The 24,808-nt window shown below is 52.7% G+C and overlaps 3 protein-coding genes across 4 annotated transcripts; all 3 read left to right on the top strand.

Moving 5' to 3' along the window:
• The first annotated feature begins 239 nt into the window (after positions 1-239).
• Positions 240-4,464, top strand: LOC104374221 (11-beta-hydroxysteroid dehydrogenase 1). Its single transcript, XM_086627116.1, has 6 exons — positions 240-327; positions 921-1,051; positions 1,622-1,733; positions 2,356-2,541; positions 3,338-3,481; positions 4,055-4,464. The coding sequence occupies exons 1-6, from the start codon at positions 240-242 to the stop codon at positions 4,462-4,464; spliced, it is 1,071 nt and encodes a 356-aa protein (XP_086483242.1).
• A 1,571-nt stretch (positions 4,465-6,035) lies between these two features.
• On the top strand, positions 6,036-9,163 carry HSD11B1 (hydroxysteroid 11-beta dehydrogenase 1). The gene is made up of 6 exons (XM_009978599.2): positions 6,036-6,123; positions 6,682-6,812; positions 7,395-7,506; positions 7,639-7,824; positions 8,357-8,500; positions 8,943-9,163. The coding sequence occupies exons 1-6, from the start codon at positions 6,036-6,038 to the stop codon at positions 9,161-9,163; spliced, it is 882 nt and encodes a 293-aa protein (XP_009976901.2).
• A 3,425-nt stretch (positions 9,164-12,588) lies between these two features.
• Positions 12,589-24,524, top strand: TRAF3IP3 (TRAF3 interacting protein 3). 2 transcript variants are annotated; one of them, XM_086627311.1, is made up of 15 exons: positions 12,589-12,891; positions 14,117-14,231; positions 14,731-14,788; positions 14,975-14,999; positions 15,427-15,456; positions 15,739-15,834; positions 19,603-19,674; positions 19,928-20,068; positions 20,773-20,910; positions 21,154-21,289; positions 22,056-22,118; positions 22,198-22,257; positions 22,795-22,934; positions 24,127-24,240; positions 24,421-24,524. In XM_086627311.1, the coding sequence occupies exons 1-15, from the start codon at positions 12,589-12,591 to the stop codon at positions 24,502-24,504; spliced, it is 1,575 nt and encodes a 524-aa protein (XP_086483437.1). In that variant the 3' UTR covers positions 24,505-24,524. The 2 variants fall into 2 exon arrangements, with proteins under 2 accessions (XP_086483437.1, XP_086483436.1); XM_086627310.1 differs by having other exon boundaries at positions 23,968-24,240.
• The last annotated feature ends 284 nt before the right edge of the window (positions 24,525-24,808 follow it).

Below are 24,808 nucleotides of genomic sequence, written 5' to 3'. Positions count from 1 at the left end.
GGCAGAACCCAAACAGCACCCTCGGTTAGGCCGAGGTTCATCAGCTCCAGCAGGGAGCAAACCAAAGCCTTTGCTTCGCTTACCCATCCACCCCTGATTTTCCAGTGTTTTGGAAGCTGTGGTTCCTTCGCCAACAGGTTTTAAAGGATTGGCATTGCTGCTTCCCTCCGGAGCAGCTCCGCAGAGGGCTTTTTTCCCTCCCTTCTCTTTGATGCTGCATTTCCTGACTCCACAGTGGGATGGGTCGGTTGCAAAAGATTCTCATTCCCTTTCTGGGATTGGTTTTGGCCTTCTGGTTTTATTCTGCGAGGGAGAATTTCAAACCGGGTGAGTATTAAGAGCGAATCTGTCTTTAAGGAAAAATATTAAAAGCCAAATCTGAGGGTTTTGCGTAGAAACTGTACAGAGCTTGGACCAAACCACGTCTGAGCCTTTGTGTGGTGGCTGATACTGGAAAGTTGTTTTAGCAGAGATTTGAAATCAAACGAGCAAGTAATACGCAGAAACACTTCCTGAGGGAGCCGGTGAGGCAGGGGGTCTGGGACAGAGAGGGCTGCGAGCGCTGTTTTCCTGTGAGCAGCAAAAGAATTTATAAACATGACCCTTAAATGTTGGATTTTAAGCTTGGAAGCATGCAATTAGGTGGACGATTTTTATTACTGGGGTGTTTGTAAGTTGTGTCCTGACTTGTGGAAAAAAAACACTGAACGAGTCGAGCGCTGTCCCTGTGTCGCTGCATCCGCACGGCAGCTTTTTCCAGCAGACAGAAGAGCCGTCCCAGTGCTGGACGCTCTGCACTTGCAGGCTCGCTTAGCTTCCAATTAGCTAGTCGCTCTGAAGGGCATGAAGAGATTGACTTATTTATCTATTTTTTTTAAATAGGGCTTGGATAGTTTAAACCCCTGTGCTTTGGTCCCCAGAGATGCTGAAAGGGAAGCGGGTGATTGTCACCGGAGCGAGCACTGGAATCGGGGAGCAGATGGCGTACCACCTGGCACGGATGGGATCCCACGTTTTGATCACAGCACGGACAGAGGCCAAGCTACAGAAAGTAAATGGCAAGCTGAGCGCTCACACACACATGCTCAGGGCGCTGCACGCACAGACCGATTTCACACCCCACGAATGCATGCCCGTGTGATTGCCCTGGCACAGGTGCCAGACTGGCATGGTTACGTTCACGGCTACGCACGCTTGCTCTGCTGGGGGCTCCTGCACACACAGAAACCCTTCTGCAGACACAGGCACTCTGCACACACGGTAGGATGTTTGAACTTGCTTAGTTATGCACACACATCCCCCCCCCAAGGCTCCCTCTGCACACACACACCCTCATTCCACTGCAGTGATATACAGGCTCCTGCTCCCCCTATACGTGTGCCATTCCAGCACGGAGCGCGCCAACAAAGAGCCACACTGCCTTGGGTAACGCATTCACCACGGCGGTAACTTTTCAGGCTCCCTTTGAAGCTTAAGAGGCTCCAAACATACTCCTGAAGTGCCAAACCGCTGTTTTAAGGTGGGGACACCTCACAGGGAGCACAGAGACCCTCGCTTGCTACCGCACCAGGCTTCCCCGGGCAGGGAAAGGGGATTCTGACGCGTCGTGTTGGTGCGGCAGGTGGTGGAGCGGTGCCTGGAGCTGGGCGCAGCGTCCGCGCGGTACGTCGGTGGCACCATGGAGGACATGGCCTTCGCCGAGCGCGTGGTGAGGGAGGCCGAGACCTCGCTGGGTACGTTCACAGCCCACTCTCCGCAAACGCCAGTGGGATATTGCATCTCTCCTTGGCCACGCTGCTTTTTTGCCACGTGCCCACTATAAAAAGGGGGAGAGATGGGGTGAGACCGCAGAGGTTTTTCCCTAATTACGCCCTTTGCAGTCCCGCTCCTCCACTCGGCTTCGTCGCTCCAGCTCAAACTGAACTGCGCTCCCGATTTCAGCCCTGTGCCCTCGTGATATCCCGTTCCAGTATCATGACCCTGGATTTCATCACCCCTGGCTGCTCTGAAATCACCCACTGGGCTATTGCAGCCACGGGTCACGGCTGCGGAAATGCAATATTTCGGCTCCGCGTGGGGCACTCCCTCTCCCGCCCCGGACCCACAGATAACTTGAGGGTCATCTCCCTCGTGCCATGGTATTTGCGTTTTGAATCAGGGGAAAAAAAAAAAATCAAGACAAAATTTTAACTGGCAGCCACCATCTAAACCATATCCCTTTTCCAGAAATGACGGGCCACAGCTCTGACCTAAAAACCTGATTTCTTTTGATTTCATTAATTCTGCTCCCAGGAAAGGCTCTGCTGGTTGTAGCCCTCTCCCACCCAGCACTAACGCCTGCTCCTCTGCTTGCAGGAGGCCTGGACATGCTGATTCTTAATCACGTTGGCACATCGTACTTCGGTTATTTCAATGGGGACGTTGAGCACGTACGAAAGCTCATGGAGATCAACTTCCTCAGCTATGTGGCCATGACCACATCTGCCCTGCCCATGCTGAAGGAGAGCGAGGGCAGCATCGTAGTGGTTTCGTCCATGGCAGGTGAGTGAGGAGCGAGGTAGGTGACAGGGGAGTCACTCAAAAGGCACCGTGGGCTGATTTTCAGAAGTAGGCAGCGTGCAGAGACACCAGGCATCCTAAGGGAACCGTAACTGCTTAATGCACTCAAAAACCCTCACCTAAATCCAGATCTTTTTTGTGTTTTCTCGATGGAATTTGTTCTCTGATGCAATCCAATCGCCCCTGCTTGCTTTTTGACCAGCCCTGTAATTAAACCCCACACCCTGCTGTCAGGCTCGGTAGAGCAGCAGAGCTCATACACCTCCAGCTTTATTTCTCCCTGCATTGGATCCCTGACTGCTCTTCTTGGTTTGGTAGGTCAAGTTCCTGCTAATATTTGTAGAGTGAGTTATTGACTGACTCTATTCACAAAAACATGACTCTGTTCTAATAAATTTCTGTTAAGTCAGGAAACTAAATTGCTACCAGATGTCCCTGCTCACAGCTGGTATGTTAGTCAGTCTTCTGGTGATCAGCTTAGCTCAGGGTCCACAGACAAGAGTTTAAAGTTTGCTCCAGCTCTCCCCTCTGAGGGTTTCCCAGTTACTGCAGGCTGCTCATACCCGGAGCACAGACATGAGCCATGGTGTTGGCCTCAAGACCTTCGAAGAGCTGGAAGCTGACAGGAATATTTGTAATGCTGCGGTTTAGGTGCCAGAATGACATTTCACTAACAGTAAACTCCCTTTGGGTAAAATCCTTTATCTGATGAAGGGCAAAACAGAGGTTCAGGCAGAGCAGCTTTCCGTGCTATAACAGAACTTCACTCTGTGTCCAGGTAAAGTCGGGTTTCCCTTTACGGTCCCCTACTCTGCAACTAAGTTTGCCTTGGATGGATTTTTCAGCTCCCTGAGGCAGGAATTCACCATTCAGAGCATTAATGTTTCCATCACACTCTGCATCCTTGGCTTCATCGATACTGGTAAGATGGGTGCTGGCTGATCAGGAGCCCAGCATCACCTTCTCTGCTTCTTATCCTTATCCTGCCCTTCAACCCCCTCTGCCACCGACTCTCCCTGTCCACCTCTGCCGCTGCTCTTCCTCCAGCCCTGTCTCTAGCACAAGTGCATGCAAAACACACTCTGGTCTCTGGGGGTTCCTGCCTCTCTTCCACCAAAAAAAAACAGTCCCCGAAGTAGTTTCTTCCCCCATGCTACATAAAACCAGCCGCCGCACATGGGCTGGCACAGCCCAGCATTCCACCAGTACAAATGGATGTGTAACCCACCCACCTCCCATCGATCCTAGTTATTGGTGCAACAACAAGGTATAGGGCCGCACGTGCGCGATTAGGGCAGCTCGAGGAGCTCTGCACGCTTCGTGCAGCGGCGAGGAATTTATCCTCGGGAATTCGCCTCCGTTTTGACGCCCGTACCGACACGTCCGATTTATAATCGACGTTTCGCCAGCCCCGCTCTTCCCCCCCTTCGCGTTAACTCGCCTCCCTCGGCCCCCCGCGGAGCATCCCCGCCTGAGCCGCTCCGCCCCCGCGCAGAGAGCGCGGTGCGCGCCGCCGCCGACGTGCTGCTGGTGGCGCCGGCGCCGCGGGACGAGTGCGCGCTGGAGATCCTGGCGGGAGCGGCGCTGCGCCGGCGGGAGCTCTACTACCGGTACGGGGCCACCCGGCTGCCGCTGCTGCTGCGCGACTGGGCCGCCGACCTCCTGGACTACCTGGTGCGGAGCCGCTACCGGCTGGACCGGCTGGCGGCGAACCGGTACCCCGCGGCGCCCGGTGGCACCGCCGTCCCGCCGCAGCGAGCCCCGGGGCGCCCGGTGGCACCGGCGGCGGGGGGTGCGGCGGTCCCACGGCGTCCTCTGCCGGCCGAGGCGGGCGCGGCAGCCGCGGGACGGGACGGGACGGGGCCGCTGCCGTCGGAAGCCGCTGCCCCCGCTGTGAAGAGTTAATGGTTTCGCGTTTAAATAGTCGGTATCGCCGCTAACGGGTCTGGCCAGGACGGCGGCGGTGCGAGGCGTGGCGGAGGGGAGTTCCCCGCCCCCTCCCCCCCGTCAGAGCCGTTCCCTGCCCCAGACACGGGACGAGTAGTGGCAAACTAATTATTAAATAGAATTTACTAACGTAACGGTTTGGTGTGGCCTCTTTTGTTTGGCTTTGGTGGTTGTCGATTTGAATCTCTCTTTCTCCATCACCAAACGCTGCTGTGAACACACGTTGCCTGTCACAGGAGAGTGGAGTCCCTGCAATAATCCTTCATTGTTTCATTTTAGGAATGACTGCGGTTTTAGCCTAGATTCTGGTTAGCTTAACGACCAAATGAAACACAAGTTTCTCCACCAAGTTCGGGAAGTTTTGTTTGGGGTACAGTTTCTTACACAAACATTGACATGGAAAACACCCCCTGGACACACGGAGCTGCTGCATTGCCGCCCTAAGCCGCGAGCTCGGGCCCCCGGAGCGATGCATGCTGAGCACGAAACCAAAGCACGAGGCTGCAGCGAGCCCTGCACCATGTCCCTGACCCTGGCAGCAGCACCGAGCTGGTGCATTTACATCTAACATGGTTCCGGCCATTGGAGCACCAGCTGTTACCTGTCTTGAGACAAAGCAAGGCAAAACCTCCCCAAACCCTTCCCACCAAAGCACTCCTCAGGATCCGTTTGCTCCTTGCTTTCTAAAGGAAGCTGGCACTTCTGTTCTCTGCATCCCGAGATCGCCTACACAAACCAGTGCACACAGACTGGGTTTTGCCCTTTAAACTTTCAGAACTTTATCTGCAAATCCCTTCACCGCATGCCCAGGCAGATGCAGAGCAGTGCAACACGCAACGCTTGTGAAAGCTGAAGACCTTGATTATTCACCTACTTGGCTCTTGTACTGCCTTTTGCAATCAGTGGATTCCTCAAGACAAGAGTGCAATTTTTCAGATGTAAAATCACCCAACAAACACCAGTGGTGGTACCATGTAGGATAAGCCAGAAGCACTGACGAGGGTCTAAACCCCACAAGCTTTGCCAGCCCTGCGCGCTCTAGGTAGGCATACGAGCCTGCACCACAGTGATATTGCTGACCAATAAATCCTGGTGGCAACCAGTGAGGAAGGGAAGTGTTGCCTCTTGTTTAGACATGGAGTGGAGAAAGAGAGAAGGATGTCCATCCCATGGAAGTCTACACTGAGGGGATATGAGTGTCCCAGCCCCAAAGGCAGCCAACGAACACCACACCCACTGCTCTATGGAGCTGGAGGCTTTTCAGTGCCTTCCCTTCAACGTGCTCCAGAACCACGCCTGAAACTCCGGGCAGAAATGTGCAAAGGGACAGCCCAAAGTCCAAAGTGACGCAGTCCGTTAAGTTAATCTTTGCTAAATTACAGGAAGCACAACAAAAAGATCCAACAGATACCAGCAAACTTGTGCAAGACAAGGATCGGTTCAAAACTGCTAGTGCTCCCTGCCCCGTTGGCAACCTACTGACACGTCCACCAAGGTTGTCTTGCTCCTGCCTGTACTTTTGCAGAGGCATGGGTCTGCTCCTGAAGATTTTCATCCCCTTGCTGGGACTGGCGCTGGCCTTTTATTTTTATTCAGCCCCTGAGAATTTCAGCGAAGGTAAGTCATTGGAAAAAACATGCTTTAAAACCACAGTCAGGGAGGCTGCTGCCAGCGCGGCAGCGTGTGCCCACGCAGAAGAGCACGGGCTGTTGGAAGGGCCTTTCCAAGCACAGCTGGAGGAGTCAAAGCACGGGAGGGCTGAGGGCAGCCCATGGTGCAGGGGTCAGAGCACCCTGCACCGCACAGGAAAGCTCACGGGATGACACGGGGTCTGCTGGGACGTACGGTAAGTGTCTGACCTCAGTAAATTATTTTTTTAGGAAACATGCAGTTTTCCACTTTAAATTTTTAATCCTTTCATTAGTCAGCTCTTGCCCTTTCCAAAAGCTGCTCCCAAACCAGGCTGGATGGAAAACTCAAGCCTCGCACGCGCTCCCCACCAAACCGGGTTTAACCACCAGACTCCAGCGGGGTCTGCTCGAGCCGGGCACGCTGCAGTGGGCTCCTGCAGCTCCCTGCACCCTGAGACAAGGGTGCAGAGAGGGGCAGTGGCACCCATTTGCAGGGGGACAGAGTGGGCTGCGCTGGCTCTGAACTCTGTGCCCTCCTCCCCAGAGATGCTCCGGGGCAAGCGGGTGATCGTGACAGGAGCCAGCAGCGGCATCGGGGAGCAGATGGCATATCACCTGGCACGCATGGAGGCCCACCTACTGCTCACGGCACGGACGGAGGCCAAGCTGCAGAAAGTAAATGGCAAGCGGAGCGTGCTGGGCTGGCAAAGCACATTTGCAACCCAGAACCCCGCAGGCAGGCAGAACGCAGATATTCACCCTGGCCCGGGCACGCGGGGATGCCAGATACCCTACAGATGCAGCCCAGCACGAGCCTGTTCTAATACACACCCCCCACTGCAACAAATTGCATTTTCAATGCTGACAGCACGGCATTCCTTTCTGCCCAGTCCTCAGCTGTGAATTCTCATCTCCACCACCACGGACACCACTAGTCTGCCCAAGCCCTGATCTCATCAACCCTTGCCCTTTCTCAAGGTCTAAACTGTTTTCGTGTCCCACACACAACAGAATCAAAGTTAACTAATCCTTTCCCTATTTATAAATACTAAATACTTGGCTCAGATGTGCCTTTGTTTGACTCTGCAGCCAGAAACATCTCTCTGAGCGATGCATCTCCTCCCATGAAGGGAGGAGGGTTTCCAGCAGGAGCGGGAAACGCGCTTCCCACCCACCCCAAGACAGCAACAGCCTTTGTGGGATGGGGGGGTTCACAGAGGGGGTCCATTGCCAACACTGCTCTCGCTGTCGCTGCAGGTCGTGGAGCGGTGCCTCGAGCTGGGCGCCGCGTCCGCCCGCTACGTGAGCGGCTCCATGGAGGACACCACGTTCCCCAAGGTGCTGGTGAAGGAGGCTGAGCACACCTGGGGTAGGTGGTGGGCAGCTGCCCTTCCTCACTCTCCAACACACCCTGCCCTACATTTCAGGGCCATCCCAGCCACCAAGAAGCTGCTCTGTTTTGAGATGCCCGTTGCTAATAACAACCATGCTCTGCTTCCAGGAGGCCTTGATATGCTCATCCTAAATCACATCGGTTCCTCCTACTACAACTACTTCGACGGGGACGTCGCGCACATACGAAAGCTCATGGAGACCAACTTCCTCAGCTACGTGGCAATGACCGTGCTTGCCCTGCCCATGCTGAAGGAGAGCGAGGGCAGCATCGTTGTCGTTTCATCCCTGGCAGGTGAGCACGCAAGGGGCCAGGCTCTCCCTGCGAGGGATCCCTGCTGCGGCTCTTCGAAAGACAGAATAAGGACCATAAGGCAGAGGGCCACCCCGCTGGGAGTCGGATCCGCATGCGATTTATATCCTGGATGCACAATTCAAGTCCTCTGGGGGATTTGTGTTCTATGCCCTGTCCTGCCAGTCTCCTTGCACCCACTCATCACCTCCATGCGTTGCAGTCCCTCGGGCACCACTGCAGGTTATTTGACATGCACGGCCACGCGTTACACGCGCAGTCGCTATACATGGGTGTATATGCAGGAGTACAAGACCAGCATCACCCACAACCGAAGGTGCTTCATGTCCCTGTATGCCATACGCTACATTTTAAAGGTTCCTGCATTTGTTTGCTTCTCTCAAGCATTCCTGACAGCTTACTCCGTCACCCTAAATCACAATATTGCAGCTACTCGAAGGGCAGGAGGAAGGGAGAGCCATGCAGCCTGGTGTCTGCCCGGTACACGAGCCCTGACGGTGTGTCTCTCCTCCAGGTAAAATGAGCACTCCGTTTGCTGCTCCCTATTCTGCAACCAAGTTCGCCTTAGATGGATTTTTCAGCTCCTTGCGACAGGAATTCATCATAGAGAAGGTCAACGTCTCCATCACGCTCTGCTTCCTGGGCTACATCAACACAGGTAAGCTCAGCATCACTCGGGCCCCATGACTCAGGGCGTTCCTGGACAGAGCCGAGCCCATCACCCACCCTCTGGCCCCAGGCTGCTCCGCACACTGCTCCACCACCGCTGCAGGACCCTCCACAACACGGAGCAACCGTGGGAAAGGGGCCTCAACTCTTTAAAAGTGCGGCCAAGACCTTTGGCTCTGCTGTCCCCGCAGTAAACCCAGGGGAGATGGGGGTTCCGTCCTATGGTCACTCAAGAGGTGGAAAGGAACAGGAAGGACGTGGCTAGAATTGTTCTTTATTTTAACTATTCTAAGCCTCGTTAAGTAGGTCTGATCCCCAGAGTTTGTCAGTTTGTTAGAGGAAGCTACAGACACCCCAACTGAGCTGGTGGTGCCCATGGCAGCCCCTCGATCTGACCCTGCTCCTGCCCCCCCATCCTCCCGTCCCTCCAGAGAACGCCGTGCGAGCGGTCTCACACGTCATCCGGGACACGCCGGCGCCGAAGGAGGAGTGTGCGCTGGAGATCATCAAGAGTGGGGCGCTGCGCCAGCGGGACCTGTACTACCCGCCCCGGGCGATGGGCAGCCTGCTGCTGCTCCAGGCTGTAGCCCCTGACCTCGTTGACTCCCTCATCAGGAGCAGCATTAAGGTGGAAAACATCAGAAGAACATAGGCCCTGGGGCGGTGAGCGCGCCGGGACACCTTGGACCAGGCACAAGGGATTTGGGTGTGAATCCGGCTACTCAGGTGCCCTTTGCCATGCCAACGGGGTGGCCCCATGCTGATCCACCCTGGCAACCCGAGACGGGATGCATCAGAAGCCTATAACACACAGCATGAAAACATCTTTTTTAGTAAAAAACTCTTGCAACTGGCTTTTTCTGACCAAGAGACACTTCAGAGAACCCCCTGGCAGCAGGATCTGCTGGCAGCGTCCTGCTCAACCTCCAGAAACCATCCTCCCACCAACAGCCCCCAGGCAGCGGTGTGACCACGGTGGGCAGCGCTCCAAGCCGCTGCCCAGATCGAGGACTTGGGCCAAGCAGCACAAAGCACCCGAAGCCACGAGAGGGCCTTTGAACCAGGGATTTTTTTGTCATACATCCCTTCTAGGCTGGTCTTTGTAAAAATAAATCCTTTGTTACTTGACGAGACCCTCTGCTTTCCCTTGTGCTCCTTGTCCACGTGCGTTGGTACAGAGCCCTCGCCAGTGCCCGCCTGGTTAAACCGTTGCGTTAACGCAGCTTTCACTTCCCTAAAGACCTTAATGGATTTCTGCCATTGGTGACCTCTCCTCAGCTGCCAACACACACTTTTTTTCCTTTCTACAAGAAGCCTTAAAATAATAGCATTACTGAACTTCCCTAAGTCTGGATTTCTCTGCCCCAAAGCAGCTCGGGGAGACTCGGCACCGAGTGCCACGAGCTGCTCCGTGAACCAGCCCTCAACCTCCGCGTGCCAGGGACTGATAAACAGAGATGGCCCAAAAAACACTCTCTGGCTCTGCTTGGAGAGAAGCTGGAGACTTTGGGGTGCCGAGATAACCCGAATCCCACCGCGAGCCGGGCCCCCGCGCCCCGCAGCCGGGCTGCGAGCGGAGACAGGAACCGGGGCTCGGCTGCGGCCGCAACGTTTCCTGTTTTACCGAGCGAGAAAAAGGGTGAGAGCAGCAAAAGGAGGCGGTTGGCACAAAGATGGCAGTTGGAGCACGTTCGCCCTCGATAACCCCCCGCTGCTCCGCGGCGGTCGAGGGGTAGGACGGGACCCTCGGGCCAGGTAAGTGCCGGCAGCGCCGGGGCTGGCGAGGGATGGAGGGGAGCGGAGGCTGCCGCGCTGAAGGCAGCAGCGTGCACCTTTTTTCCTCTTTTTTCACCCCGCTTTTAGCCTACACGGTTCACACCAGGAGGCTGCAACATGAACCAACAAGCAGCACTATTTTTTTTTTTTTTTCTTTTTCCTGGTTTCCCTTGAAGCGAAAAGTGTAACAGCTTGGAAAGCAAAGATAAAGGACACGTTTGCTAATTAGAGAGGGTAATTCGGGGTAACAAGGAGGAAATAGAGTTTTAGCTTGTCAAGAAGGCCTGAACAGTTCGCTCAGCTCGGGGTGAGTGATGGGCTGTGTATTCCTTCAAGCTTCACCTCGTTTTAGGGCGCGTTTTCGGTTATCCGAGGCTATCACAGCAGCTGCCCCTGGGATGCACAGGGTGGGCAGCCCAGAGGCAGCGCAGGCGGGTGAGGGGCTGAGCTATTCCTGATGGGAAGTGCTGGATGAGTGGGGACCAAGCAGGACATCCGAGCTCCGGATTGAACATGCAATCAGGCCATTTCCAAAATTAAGAAAAGTTAGTCAAAAAATGCTTTCGCAGTCTCCCGAAGAGTTCGGAGCAGTTTGGCTGTAGATACACACTTCGGCCCAAGCTATGGAGTTCGTACCCAGCTTCAGGGAAGCATGCTGCAGGGTGCTGCTGGGCACCCAGCTTGCATTTCCCCAAGTGAAGCTGTTGGCCAGACCTTGCCTGCTGGGCCACGGAAAGCGTGTGTGCACCAAGAGGAAAGGCCTCCGGTGTGCACAGTGGGATTGTTATGGGATGGATGTGAAAGCTGCACGGGAGTAACCTGCTCAGCCTTTTATACCCCCTGACTCCTCCAGCGGAAGGTGTTTCACAATAAGAAACACCCAAATAGGGAAATACTGTTGGAATCCTTCAGTAAATTTAAGCTAAAATCAGAGATGCTTCAGAAGCTATTAAAAAAAAAAAAGAAAACGCAAATTAATAAAATCACCAAAGCAAGGGCCGTACTTCAGGGGTCTCGAAGCCCACGTCCCATGCGGGCTCGGCGCAGGGAGCAGTGTCCTGGTTGTGGCTTTGCGGGCACCTTCCCTGCCCAGAGCAAGAGCTGATGGCCCCAAAAGTGCCACTCTCCTCCCAAAGCAAGCCCCTACAGCGACGAGGTGGCACCAGTAACGAGCTCTGAGCACACACAGCTAGCACAAGGACAACAAAAAGAAGTATGGAGCAGATTTTAATGCAGACTAAAACGCATGGAAGTATTCCATATGTAAACGGGGTTTACTTGCTCCCATTTTTTTTTTTTTCCATTAGAACTCAACAACTTCCTAATTGCTTGAGACAGAACAAGACCAATGAAGTTTCAGTGGTTGTGTTTGACACTGCAGAACATTTAACCTGAATTTTCAGAGACTGAAATTCATTTTTTTCTCCGTCCTTCCTACATTAACATGATTTACTAAACATGAGAAGAGCCCCACACCAGACACAGCCACAGCAGCTCCCAGGCTGAGCCCCCCAGGCCAGGCACCCTCCGAGCATCATCCGCAGGATGCGCACGGGGATGATGAGCCCCTTCACTGCCGGTGGGGCGAGGGGACAGGAGAGAGGGACGGAGCTTTTGCTCAAGGGGAGGAAGAGGATCAGTTGTGGGTAGTTACTGCTCAAATACACTCGACATGACCAAAGTCCAGTAAAATACAACGTGCTGCTGGCTTGTGACTGTGCAGAGAACTCAGCAGGAGGGAGGAGGTTTCACATCTACATCCTGCGTGTGCACGTCAACAGCGCGACGGTGCCGAGACAGAGCAGCTCCTCCTCCGGCCATGCCTCGTTTGGGCCAAAAAACCCCAAACAGAGGTGAGGGCAGAATTCATGCCAGAAGCAAACTGGTACCACAGCTTAACAATTAATTAATCCCAAATTGTAACAATCAGTCACTACACTTGTATTTGCAATGAAGGAACTGAGTTGCAGCTTGGCAGCACACGGACCCCAGGCTGCAGCCGGGAAAGCTGTGGGAGGACACAGGGAGGTGGGCAGGTAAAGGGCAAAGTGTTCCACAGCATCCGAGCCAGAGCCAGGCAGGGAAGGAGCAGCCAGGAGGAAAGAGAAAGCAGCTTTTTCTCCAGGAACACCGCTCGAACCCTTTGCATGAGGACTCCACAATCAGTATCCAATACCTCACATCCATTTAATCTTAGAAATAACTCATATTCACTCAGATCCTGCTTTTTCCCTTGGTTCCACCAGGACAGAGAGCTCGGCGCAGTCGGGGCGCTGCCGGACCAGCCTCCCTGTGCCCAACATGACGGGCCGGCCCGGGCAGGCACGGCCGTGGCACAGACGTGCCAGCGAGAGCTACGAGGAGAAGTGCGAGCGGCGGCACGAGGCGCGGGAGAACCTGCGGCGGAGAAGCAACGTGACGACCTGCCGCCAGCGCGGGAGGGCAGCGGAGCTGCCGCCGCAGAGCCCCCGGCACAGGGAGTTCCTGAGGAGGAGGAACCTGGCTGGTGATGGGGGAAGGACACTGCCAGGACAGGAGCCCGAAGCACGCGTCGCCCCGGACCCATCCTCGCAGGTGGATCCAGGACCACCCGTCCTGCTCCAGGTAACACCAGCCCCCGGAACGGCTCAAGGCTCTGCCTGCTCCAGCTAACACCCACCAAAGCATCCCCAGCCTGTCCACCGGTCACAACAGCATCGGGATCCCAACCAAAGTACAGCCAGAAGTGAGAATGCACCAACAAGAAAGTGCATCTCCTTACGAATGGCAGAGCCGGGCACAGGGAAACACCGCTGCTTCCCTCCCTCCTGGTGTGCTCCGCTCCCGTTTCCAAACCCTGAACCAGACGGAGATTTTCCACCATTCCTCCCAGTACAACTCTACATCCTACCTGCCAGACTGCAGTTTTGCACTTAGGCAAATTATTTTTACCCTTGAAAACTGAGCTCCAAACACCTGTTTTCCCCCCATCACCTTCGCTATCAGCAGGAAGGGTGCAGGAATCAGGAGACTCCCTGGCACTGCTCCCCTGCCCTGTGCCATGCAGCCAACAGCAACCCAGAGGGCTCGCTGCCTCCAGTGACACGACGGAAAGATGCAATGCAAAACATCCCAATCTGAGAGCCAAACACATTTCCTTCTAAATTTCTACCCCATGCAAAAGGAGCAATTCCCTGGTTCACTGCGAGTTCACCCCAAGGGCTTCACAAACCGACACGAGCAGAGACAGTCGAACCAAGAGGCCCCACACTGGCACAGGGAGCAGGAGATGGTGCAGAGCACCAACCAACCAACCTCCCACTGCCAGGGGGTTCGCTGGCTTTAATCCCCCCCCTGCACAGCAGGAATCTGGAACAAGCGTTTACATGCACATGGCCCATGCCCGGTGCCTTCCCCCGTTTGCTTTTGTAGAGGTGACAAGGGGCGGGAGTCTGGGGGGGGCAGAGGGGTGAGCACCCCACTCCCCCAGCCCCGGGGGGAAGCCAGGGCAGAACAGGTACCTCTGCTCCAAGAAAGCCAAACGGTAGCAGAGACCCAAGCCAGGACCCAGGTACCTGCCACCAAAAGTCCTTATCTTTTACAAAAAGATCTCAAGAGGCTTTGGGGTTCTTCGTCGTGTCCTGGTGTGTCCTTCCCAGAACCCAGCAGGTTTTCCCTCACTTCCCCACAGAAGCAGCCAAAGCAGCAGATCCTTGTGGATTTGCCATGGCTGCTTAGCATCTCCTTGATGCTCTTCACCCAGTCACTGTGGGTACAAAGCCTGACCCAGCCGCAGCCCCTTCCCCTCCATCTCAGAAGGACGCTGACTCGAGCTGCCCTCTCATTCCAGCACCCACGGAGCTGCCCCACGGTCCCCCCTGCACACTCCCTGTTCAGCCTCAGTGTCCCCCTCGGCACGTCGGCAGGACCCATCCCCAGGCGAGGTGCCCCCGTGAACACCCAAGGTAGGTGAGGGATGCTCGAGCTCCACAGCATTTCCCTCCCACTTCCATGTCTCCATCGGGCAGTTTGGGGTCTGAGCTGGTAGCCCCCCTCCAGCCCAAGCTCCCTTCGCAGCAGCCCCACAACTGCAATTAAGTTTTGCCATCCCAGTCGGAGTTTTCCCTGCAGAATGCTGGTCTTGAGAACGTTTTTTTCCTGCAGAGCAATAAACCAGCCCACGGCTTAACCACCAGGGCTGCTGCGCAGATGCTCTGCCCTACGGCTTCCCCGTACGTGCCCCGGATTATCCTGGGGGCTGACTCCATCCACAGCATTATTTTATTTCCACCTCTCCGTCCATCCGAGCACCTTTTGTCCCTATCAAGTTGTTACTGGATGCTGTTTAAGCAGCCGCTCTCCAGCCCAGAAGCGACACCATCCCTGAGACGGACGCTCATAGAGGAACTTCACGGCACCTGGGATGGGGGGGATCATCCACATCCTTTTGCTTTGCTTTCACAGGAACCCAAACCCTCACAAACCCACGGGCAGGAGTGAAAGACTCGAGCCAGCAGACAGAGTAAGTGGGTCCTGTCCTCCCCTCCCTCCCCAGACACCCGTGGGGCAGCAGCCCCCAATGTGGCACGAGCTTTGGCTGCACCAACACCCGCGTTCTGCCGGGGGGGCGGCCGGCGACCAGAGCCGTGGGCTGCTGCGGACCCTGCATCCCACTCACCCCAGTAACACACTTTCTTTTCTATTCCAGTTGTGGAATAGCAGTTTTAAATAAGGTAAGCAAAACACAGGTAATAACTCGCCTTCAACTCCTGCAAGTGAAATCAGTTCCTAAAGCTTCTGACCGGGACACACACTGGCGATAAATTTCTAAATTTTCAAAAATGATGACACTGTTGCTATAGGAGAGAAAGGCACGTCTGCCCCCCAGACACCTACTGCTCTCACCCAGTGCCTGCCCTGATGTGCTACACCACATGGCAAAGATGCCCTGACTCCAACGCTGCAAGTTGCTGCAGAAAACATTTGCACTTCCCTGGAAAACCCCAGCAAAAGCAGCCCCGTGGGCTCCCCTCCTCCACCCAGCCTCAGCCCTTAACTGCAGTTTTCTTGCAAAATATTTGGGGTTTGTAGCCAGTTCACAGAACGTTTATAAACTGGAACAATCCTATCGTTTGTAAACATTTGCCCTTTCCCTTTCAGGAAATGGTGCAGCTGTCCAACTACCTCAAGGTAGGTACGGAATATTGCACGTACCCACCTGGGAAGCCGGTCTGCAGTGAGCACACCACTGCTTGTAGAATTGCAATTATTGTTAAATAAAGAGGTGTTACACACCCCATGCTAACGTGGCCAGGAAAGCCCACAGACAGGCCACTGAACCCAGAGACCCGTCCGAAACCCCCCAAGCAGAGGAAGCCCCGAGCTGGAGGGGGCAGCTGGGCTGTCCCCGCTGGCACAGGGGGTCCCCATCAGCACAGGGACCCCGCTGACCCGCTCTCCCCTTCCCCACAGGAGGCCCTGCACCGCGAGCTGCTGCTCAAGCAGAAGATGGTGATTCTGCAGGAGCTTTTCTCCACGCTGCTGCAAGCGTCGGAAAAATCCTGGCAGGTACCAGAGCTGCACAAGGCGATGCCTGCTGGGGCTGGAGGAGGTTCTGCCCCACGGGTCTCCCTTCCTTCCTGGGAGCTAAGCTCTAGCTCTGCCCAGTTTCGGTGCTTTACAGCCTTGGAGGTGTTACAGGTTTAAAACGTGTCGCCGAGCAGACAAGACATGGTGCAGAATGGTTCAGCTGCAAGTAGCTGCTTGCCCTGCCTCTTGCCTCGCTGTCACCTTTCATTTTAGGGAGGCTTGAACACAAACTCAGAAATCAGGAGGCTACTTTGCTTGAAGTTTTACTCTTTTGCCCCTAAAAGATTGTTAAAGAACACACTTTGCTTTCAGATCAACAGATAGCATAAAACTCCTTTCTTCTGTAAGGTGTTGGGTTTTTTTTATACTTGCCTTTCCCCGCTTTTTCTTAAAGAAAAAGCAAACAGAACTGTGTAAGTGGGGAAAAAATTGGAATGAAGGCAAACAATCACCTTCCACCAAATTTTCTTTCCCAGTCAAAACAAGTTTCAAACATTCTGAACCAATTTCTGGGGGTTTTTTTGGCCAAATTAAAATTTTAGATGCGCCAAACTGGTGATCCTAGTGCTGGCAAACATCATGTTCGATGGGGAGAAAGACAATTTTGTATTCTGAAAACACGATGGCTAAAAACCCACACCCAGCGCCGGCAGCCTTCCTGCCACGCACCCGGGCACCCAGCCCGCTCCTCGCGGGGACATCCCCTCCCAGGGGTGTACTCTGGACCCCAAACGCAGGGCAGGGGTCCCGCACCACGATTCTCTGGCACTCCTGCTTCGCCTCCCATGCTCTGCAGAACCATGGCCCCGCATCGAGCTATTGCCCCACAGCTCAAACAAAATCCTTTGGGTAGCACTGAAAAACCAGGGACCCTTTTTTTTTTTGCTTTCAGGAGGTAAAATTAAGGTGATGCATTTTATGTAACATATGAAGTGTTTTATATAGGATTATTAAATCAAATACTAATTTACAGCTCTTTGTGCCATTAAAAAAAGTGGTTTGAAAGTTCTGTTGGGCAGAAAAGAGCGCGATTGGGTGAGATGGCATCAAAAACTTGCGTTAGATGTTCTGTGGTTAGAAACTTCCGCCTTCCCTTGCTGCTTCAAATATAACATGGGCAGGAAAAAACACCCTGACACGCTCTGCAGTGAGTAGCCATGAAACCTCAGCTGAGAACCAGGTGGGTGCACTTTGCTTCTCGCTCTCTCTGCTGCAGAAGAGAGACTTTGCTGCTGCCTCTTGCATTCAGCCTTTCATAGGACTTAAAATTAACTCGCTGCTGGCACTGGAGCAATTGGGGCAAACACAGCAGGAAGGTGGCAGGCTGGGGGAAAGGGGCTTCTCTAGCAGGTGCTGGCAAAGGGACTTACAGACAGGCCCAGGTGAGGTGCTAAATGCTTGTTGCAAAGACTTTCTAATCCTTTCCAATGTTTTGGGTTCCAAAGAAATGATGGTTGCATACATTTGAATGATCTGGCAGTGACTCTTGAAATGGCCACAGAGCCATTTTTGAGATGCTGCTCATGTTCATGGTGCTTCTGGTTTGATGGGGCAAGCAAATACTCTGGAGGAGGGTGGGATGTGGTTAAATCAATGGGATAAAACTTTTGGTTCCTTCGCCCTCCCTCCCACGATTTTACTTCTAGGTTAAAGAGACCTTCCTACCACAGGTCAGTACCTTAAATCCCCATCTGTTGTACAACTTTGAGTTGATTCTAAAATGCTGCCAGATGAAGGAAGCCAAGTCAGTCGCAGTTACGATTATTAAGAGAAATAAGGTTTAAGCTGTTCTCTTCTTAAAGAGAAAAACTGCTACTTTAATGCATTTTCTGGCCTTCCCGACCTCTGAAGTCGAGCCTGACTTTTGGAAGTACCTTGCAGCTCTTAAGACTTTAAACTCTTTGTCATTTCCAGTGCATTACTGCTATTAGATGGACTTATTTTTCTAGCACGAGCATCACGATTGGGCAAACTGGAAGCCTTCCAGAAACAGCATTTTCTATTATTGCTTTAAACCAGCTATTTAAAACAGCTAAGGGAAGGAGTATCAGAGAATTCACTGATCACAGGACAACCACGACACTACAGCTGTCAGTTTAGCCAGTTTAAGACACTTATATGCCCACTCAAGCGACAGCAGTAAAGAAACACAGAAGAGTTTGAGAAAGGTTTTGGAGCTGCTCGTTCAGGTAACCTCGAATCTCCAAAGAAGAGGGCTACAGAGATTCAAACCCACTACTTGCAAGAGTATTTTGAACGTGTTAGCCCAAATCCTGACCCCTGCCTGGCTTGCAGTAGGTGTCCCTGGGCTCTCTAGCGAGGCACAGCACAAGGACCCCCCGGTGATGTTCAAAGCGTCGCTGGAGATGCTGCAGAGGAGAGGAAAAACCACCCCCCTGCGACGGTGGTGGCTACAGTGGCTTTTTGCTGTTGTTTTGTGAAGTTGTGGGTGAAGGTTTTGCTTGGTTGGTTTTGGTTTTTTAAAGCAACCCCTTTCATGTAGATAATCCTCAACACAAGGGCTCGATCAAGATTTGCTCACTGACTTTTCTGGTCAGAAGCATAATTCTTATGCCCTCCCACGTATGTGCACATACTCATCCCTCACTGCCGTGCTCTTCTGGTAACAGCTTACTCCATTTAGGGAAATCTTTTATGGTTTTTCCCAATTTACAAGCTGCATCTCCATCAAAAGGAGTTTGCCAGCACATTTCTGCTCTCAAGCGTGGGAAGGACCCGGTGCTCTGTTGCCTGGCGCTTTGCACAGTCATTTACATCTGTGCACAACAGCCATAACACCACCACCCTCCAACATGAACCTTCGCAGACAGCAGAATAAAATAAACTTCCGAGGAAACTAGGCATAATATTTCACATAGAAAATGCTTTTCAAAATTCCACCTGCTTCCTAAGAGGGTAGAGCCTTTAGTTCTTTGTACCGATAACTGAACTGCAAAGATTTTGTCTTTGGGACTGTAAACTTACTTCTGTGCAAATTTAAACAGTGCTAAGACACCAGAGAATCTGGTTTTGCTTGGGTCTAACAGCTATTCCTGTAACATCAAGGAGTTGCTTTTCAGAGGCTTGACTTCAAACAGCAGTAAGCAGAGAGGATACCGGCGTTCTCGGTATCGGTGGTGGAAAAATAGCCTACGTGAACTCTTTGCTAGAAATTTCATCTGAATGCGTGTGCAGTCTGGTTTCACAAAACCTAAGCAGCCTGACTAACATAGAGAAGATTGTAACAAGGAAAATGAATCATCACTGCTGCCCTCCATCCTGCTAGATGTTGCAACACAGACCCAACCTACCTCCTAAAGGAACCAGCAAGACAAGACCTCAGCACCAGCCAGAGCTTTAGGGAAGGAGTGTTGCAGGGAGGAACCACCAGCCAGGGACCAGGGCTGCACGTGGGGACGGGCAGCAGTGATGCTTCTGCCAGACCCATCCAGACTAACCTGAAATCCCTAACTTCTCATCTCGCTGCAAGTACCTGCACTCAGTAACCAGTGGAACTGCCTCAGGAGAGTTTTTCAGTGCATAAAAGTTTAATTTCCCCCATATCCCATTTATCCTGCGATCGTGAAGGCTTAGTTGAACTCTAAGCACTGAAGAGACTTTGACCAAATTTAGCCGCAGGATTACAGATGAAGGGAGAAAGCGAATCAAACGCAAGCTGACAAAACATTGGGGGCATATTGTATAGTTCATGATTCCACACATCAGTTTGAATTTTTTTCCCCCCAGGGTCAGCTGAACGAAGATAAACTGAAGTGTAAACTAAGGGCGCTTGAAAATCAGCTGCAGGCTTGCACCCAGGTAATGTCCGAGTCACTGAGAAACAAATATCAGTGAAGAAAGGCATGAAAACAAAATACTGAACCATGTAATTAGGGTGGGTATCAGTTTCTGGAGCAATCTGATCAGATACAGATCTGAAAACGATTTTTCCTCTTTGCTTCACAGCAAATTAGCAGTAGGATTTACACACTATATTTGCTAATATTCAGGCTTAGCAAGATGAGGAGTATGGCAGATAAACCCTTCAAGCACTTTAATTCTTCCTTTAAAGAGTTACTCAAAGGAGTGCGTGAAGAAGATCCTGATAGAGATGGAGGACCAGAAGCAGACCTACGAGCAGAAGGCAAAAGAGTCTCTTCAGAAGATGCTGGAGGACAAACTCCAAACAGAGCAGCAGCTGCAAAACTCTCAGGTAAGCAACATGTTTTACACCTGGCTTTGCTTTGACCTCGTCCAACTCAGACAAAGAGCTCCTCCGTTTCAGGGAGAGGTGATGACTTGCTTACCATGAGCAACAAAGAGGCGAAAATACCATTTTTTAGCTACTGAACAAAGTCCAAAGCAACTGGGCAACCTGGGCTCACTTTGTGAGCCACATGTCAGGTTATTAAAACCATCACACAGCTGGAAATGTACTGTTGTCTGGCACTTCTTGGTGTAATCCCTCCTCCATCACCCCTTCATCCCATTCCCTGCTCTGCACACACACAGGGAGCACCAAGCCACACACACAGACATTCCAGGCATGAGCTCTCCAGAGATGCTTTTTTTGGAGTTGCTCTTTTATATGAAAAACAGACTTTCCCCAGGATGCAGCAATTTGTTTGACCCACAGGATAACTGGTATTTTCAGAAAAAACAAGTCAATCTTATCTCAAACACTAAAATCCCACCAGCAGCACAGGAACTTGGGTTCCACAGCAAACTCTGCCCATCAGATGGCATCAGCCCCACGCAGGTTGTTGTAAGCCTGGTGCAGGAGACAGTGGGGCTGCCCCAGCCCCACACACAGCCCAGGTGATGCCAGTGCCCATGGATGTTACTCAGGGCAGCCTGGCACAGCCCCAGTGGTCCGTGGGTCCCAGCCCACCCCTGGGTCCTTGTTCTCTTCCCTAGAGAAGCCTGGCAGCGACGAGAGAGGACCTTGCCTTCTGGAAAGAGCACTACACCACGCTCAAAGCTGAAACGACCAAGATGACCACAGCACACACCGAGTTAGAGAACAACTTCCACGTTTTGCAAAGCGAACTGCAGGTACGTTGGTTCCTCGCAGGAACAGCATCCATGGGAGCTCGTGTTTTCCAATTTGCAAGCAGGGATGCCCCAGGCTGAGACGACTGTATAAAGAAAAAAAGCCCCTTTGATGAAGCACGTGGCCACACGTGCAACCTGGTCCTCAGCTTGGGGCTGCCTTCTGGTACCGGAAAGTCGGCGATGCCGCGTGCCCGCGGTGCGGTGCCAGGGCCGGGCTGATGCCAGGGGTCGTCTCTCCCGCAGGAAGCGGAGGCGCAGAACGTGCAGCTGCGCCAGGCCCTGCGCAGGCTGCAGGGCGAGCACGCTGCGCTGCACCGGCGAGCCAGCGCCCTGCGGGACGACAACGACCTGAAGGCTGAGCACATCAGCGCCATGGAAGGTATTGTTGGGGCAGGGGGGGGTCTGTCCTTCAAAGGAGTGAAGGATAGAAGGAAAACCTGGTCCCTAAAGCCAAGTATGGGCACACGCAAAAGGCTCCCTCTCTCTGAACGCGCTGCACACCTCAGCTTGCCGAGAGAGCCCTTTCCAAAGGGCTCCTGAAGTCATTCCCAACTCCATTAAAGGACTTAGGAAAGTCAAGTGACTTTTCAAGAAGAAAGAACGGAACAAGAGACCTGAAAAAAATCCAAAGAGGAGCCCTCAGTTTGATGAGGACTTTTGCATCCTCGTCAGACCCGTTGAACGCAGGGATGCAAACCCGCTGGGGTGGCGAGGCAGCACCCGTTACTGTCTGAGGTGCTGCGTGGTGGTGGTGGGTGGTAACCAGTGTATAAATACACACTGACAGTGTCTTAAAGTACCAATTCAGAGAGAGGCAAGAAGACTCACACATGCTTCACGTGGCTATTTTAAAACACAATTAAGGAAGAGCAAACGGGTGGCAGTTCTATTTTCATAACAGGTCTCACACAAACAGTTTTAAAACAAGCCATGAGTTGATAGAACGTAAGGCGCACTAGAAAAAGCTGCCAAAACTGAAAGGGCAATTAACAGCTAAAAATCACATCCCTTCAGAGAAGAAAGTTCAGTGTAGCCAACAACATACACTCCACTTTATAGGCATAGAGAAAGGGAAAGTTGCCATCCTTGCACAAAGTTGCACAGAGATTTACATCGACCTTGATTTTCTTCCATCGTTATTTCAGATAAATTGCAAAAAGAACAAGATCAGAAGGTAACGCTGGAGGCCACGATCAGCCATTTGCACAGTGAGTAACACAAAGACACACCAAGTACCAGAGCCGCGTTAGCGCCGTGGACGGTAACAGCAGCTTTTTACATTTGCAGAGTTGATGGAGAACCAGAGCAGCCAACGGAAGCCCCAGGAGGTGATGGTGCCAAGGAAAGGTCAGCAAACTTTGTAACTCCCACCTAGCCCTCCTCTCACGGGACACAGGGACATTAGACCTGACTCTAGGAGAAGTCTACATTGGGTTAGAATAAAGGATTATTTTAAAGCTGCATGAAGTGAGCTATTCTATTTTGCTAGGTAACATTAAATCCAAGTGTATTTATGATGGCAAACACTTTAAAAAAAATAAATGGGTTTCATTGCAAATTCTACTTCAGTGGCTATACCTTTTTTTTCCCCAAACAAAATACATTCCAGTTTATAACTGCAATTACAGCTGTACTTGAACAAAAGTAATAAAAGGCATTTTAACTCTCCCTGCCCTCCATTTCTGACAACTACTTAGAAATATTCTTCTAAAGATTAGCAACTTGCAGCTACAGCAGAGGCAGGCCTGTGATAACTAGCTCAGCTCCCGCATCCTCCGCTGTGTGCTTAGCACGCAAATATTATCTTTAAACTGTGCTGAGTAAACAAGATCTAAAGCAAACCAAAAGCCTGGACCTGTTTCTCATCAGAAGCCTGTTTTCTAGACCAGGTTTTCACCCCACCTCTTACTCCTGCCAAGGAAAAACAAAACGCTCTGTTAGAGCACCCTGAGGAGGAGGGAGAAGAAAGTCTGAAGGAGGAGATACAGAAAAGGACATCCCAGCTTACAGCAAAGGAGAACGAGGTGAGGAAGTCACTGAATCGTGCTGGTCTAAGTGCTCCAGCAGCACCACAACACACCAAAGCTCCTGGAAGGAACCTAAACTTAATACCTCCTGTAAGGACTATCACTGCTGAATTTTTGTCCCGATACCAGCCTCACCTAAAGCCCTGATGCAGCACCTGTGTGCAAGGGCAGGGCACCAGCAGCAGAGCCCTCTGCACACAAACCCGTTCTTGCCCTCACAAATGGGACAGTCTCCAAGGTCCCACAGAGCAAAGCCAAAGCCTCACTTTAAGAGCTGAAAACCTGAGTGCAAAGGAAAGAGAGGAGGAAAAGAAAAGGCTTGCAAATAACAGGAAGGGTCTGCTAACAACAGCAACACCCTTACAACCAGACTGCAAAAAAATTCAAAGCGTTCCAGCCTTTCACACCCTCTTTCCCATCAAAACGCGCTCTCTGCCAACCACAGTCCCACAGTTCTTGCTCGGATAGCAAAGATTTATAAAAAAAGGTTTTATAACTTACTGTAGCAGAGCTTAGAGTCACACAGGAGAAGATCTTGTCCTACTAACTCGTGCTGCCAAGTGCACCACCACCATCAGGCATCACCCAGCATCACCTGGGGAGGGGTTTTGTAAAGCACAATCACAGCAAAAAGGAACAGCTGGGAGGACCCTGATGCCCCCACCGTGGCGGCTCTTGCAGCCTCTTGGCACAGCTGCTGCTAATGCATCGCTCCCTGGGAAGGCAGGCGGGTCTCACGGCGAGTGGCTGATCAGGAAAAAGGTTGCTCCCTGGGTTTTGGGGTTGTGCAGCACAACCAAGGCACCTGTCCCACCTGTCCCATGTCATAAAAACCTGCCACGAGTTTGCACTCCGTGTCTTCTTCCTGACCTGCACACTTCTTTGGGCATAAAAATAACTATTGCTTCTTTCTCCCGTGCGATGTGAAAGATGGCAGCAAAGCCAAGCAGGTCACAGGATGGCACCAGACTGGGCATTGCCTCTGTCACCACATTCCCAGTAACACTGAGATCTGCTCTGTCCCCTGTAGGTACATATGGACACACAGGTAGCAGAAGTGAAAATCCCCCGTCCCTGCAGTGCCCGTGCACGGGTGAAGCGCTGCAGCCGCTGCGGGAGCCCTGCCCCTCTCGGTGGGTACAGAAGCAAGGGGGTCCCTGCTGCTAACAGCCCCTTGCTCTGCTTGCAGTGCACGGAGCTGCGCTCGGAGCTGGAGGCCCTGAGCGAGGAGTACCGCTCCTGCCTGACCAGGCTGCGCCAGTGCCGGGACGAGCTCAACCGCTTCCAGAGCGAGCAGGCCAAGGTGGGAGGCATTCCTCACCCCGACTCCCAGTGCTTTCGGACTGGGGCTGCAGATCGGTCTGGGAAAAATTCCCCCATTTATTTGTGCAGTGTGGAAAGATAAAGTAAATGTTTGTTAGGGATGAGACGAGAAGTTTCTTCTCCCCACCGATTTCCCAGTAACACTCGCTTCTCCGTGCAGAGACGGTGCAGTCACTGGATCCCCCTCCTGGTGGCAGTGACAGCAATGGCCATAGCCATCTTCCTCGCAAGTTACAGACCATGAAGGGCCTTCTGGATGACTGACTTCACTGCAGGAACTGACTTCTGCTTCACCAGCAGCAACACGCTCTCGCTGCAGTGCACCTTCTGCTGTTTTGTACTTGCCTGGTTCATACCTGAGCTGGTCTCACTCCAGACAAACTCTTGCAGCTCCAATAAATGCTGGGAGATCACCCCTTCCCTTGGCTGCTCTGGTTACTCTGCTCCAGCTGAAGGTTGTGCTGCCCGGTGCCCACAGCACTGAGGGACGAAGCCGCCCCAGCCACCGCCGCTGGGGCTCACTCCGGGCGGGAGGGATGGGGCAGCAG

The sequence above is a fragment of the Tauraco erythrolophus genome, chromosome 27 (genome assembly GCF_009769465.1).
Source record: "Tauraco erythrolophus isolate bTauEry1 chromosome 27, bTauEry1.pri, whole genome shotgun sequence".
In the NCBI taxonomy this organism is placed as follows: domain Eukaryota; kingdom Metazoa; phylum Chordata; class Aves; order Musophagiformes; family Musophagidae; genus Tauraco; species Tauraco erythrolophus.
The sequence above is the reverse complement of the archived record's forward strand: the minus strand, read 5'-3'. Positions and strand labels throughout refer to the sequence as shown.

What these genes read in the sequence shown, in the direction of transcription:
- TRAF3IP3 (XM_086627310.1), top strand. Translation starts at nt 12,589, where the DNA reads ATGACGGGCCGGCCCGGGCAGGCACGGCCGTGGCACAGACGTGCCAGC. An exon ending in CACGATCAGCCATTTGCACA is followed by an intron (nt 22,119 to 22,197) that starts GTGAGTAACACA and finishes TTACATTTGCAG; the next exon opens with AGTTGATGGAGAACCAGAGC. An exon ending in GGTGATGGTGCCAAGGAAAG is followed by an intron (nt 22,258 to 22,794) that starts GTCAGCAAACTT and finishes CCTGTTTTCTAG; the next exon opens with ACCAGGTTTTCACCCCACCT.
- LOC104374221 (XM_086627116.1), top strand. Translation starts at nt 240, where the DNA reads ATGGGTCGGTTGCAAAAGATTCTCATTCCCTTTCTGGGATTGGTTTTG. An exon ending in GAGGGAGAATTTCAAACCGG is followed by an intron (nt 328 to 920) that starts GTGAGTATTAAG and finishes TTTGGTCCCCAG; the next exon opens with AGATGCTGAAAGGGAAGCGG. An exon ending in CAGAGGCCAAGCTACAGAAA is followed by an intron (nt 1,052 to 1,621) that starts GTAAATGGCAAG and finishes TTGGTGCGGCAG; the next exon opens with GTGGTGGAGCGGTGCCTGGA.
- HSD11B1 (XM_009978599.2), top strand. Translation starts at nt 6,036, where the DNA reads ATGGGTCTGCTCCTGAAGATTTTCATCCCCTTGCTGGGACTGGCGCTG. An exon ending in CCCTGAGAATTTCAGCGAAG is followed by an intron (nt 6,124 to 6,681) that starts GTAAGTCATTGG and finishes CCTCCTCCCCAG; the next exon opens with AGATGCTCCGGGGCAAGCGG. An exon ending in GGAGGCTGAGCACACCTGGG is followed by an intron (nt 7,507 to 7,638) that starts GTAGGTGGTGGG and finishes CTCTGCTTCCAG; the next exon opens with GAGGCCTTGATATGCTCATC.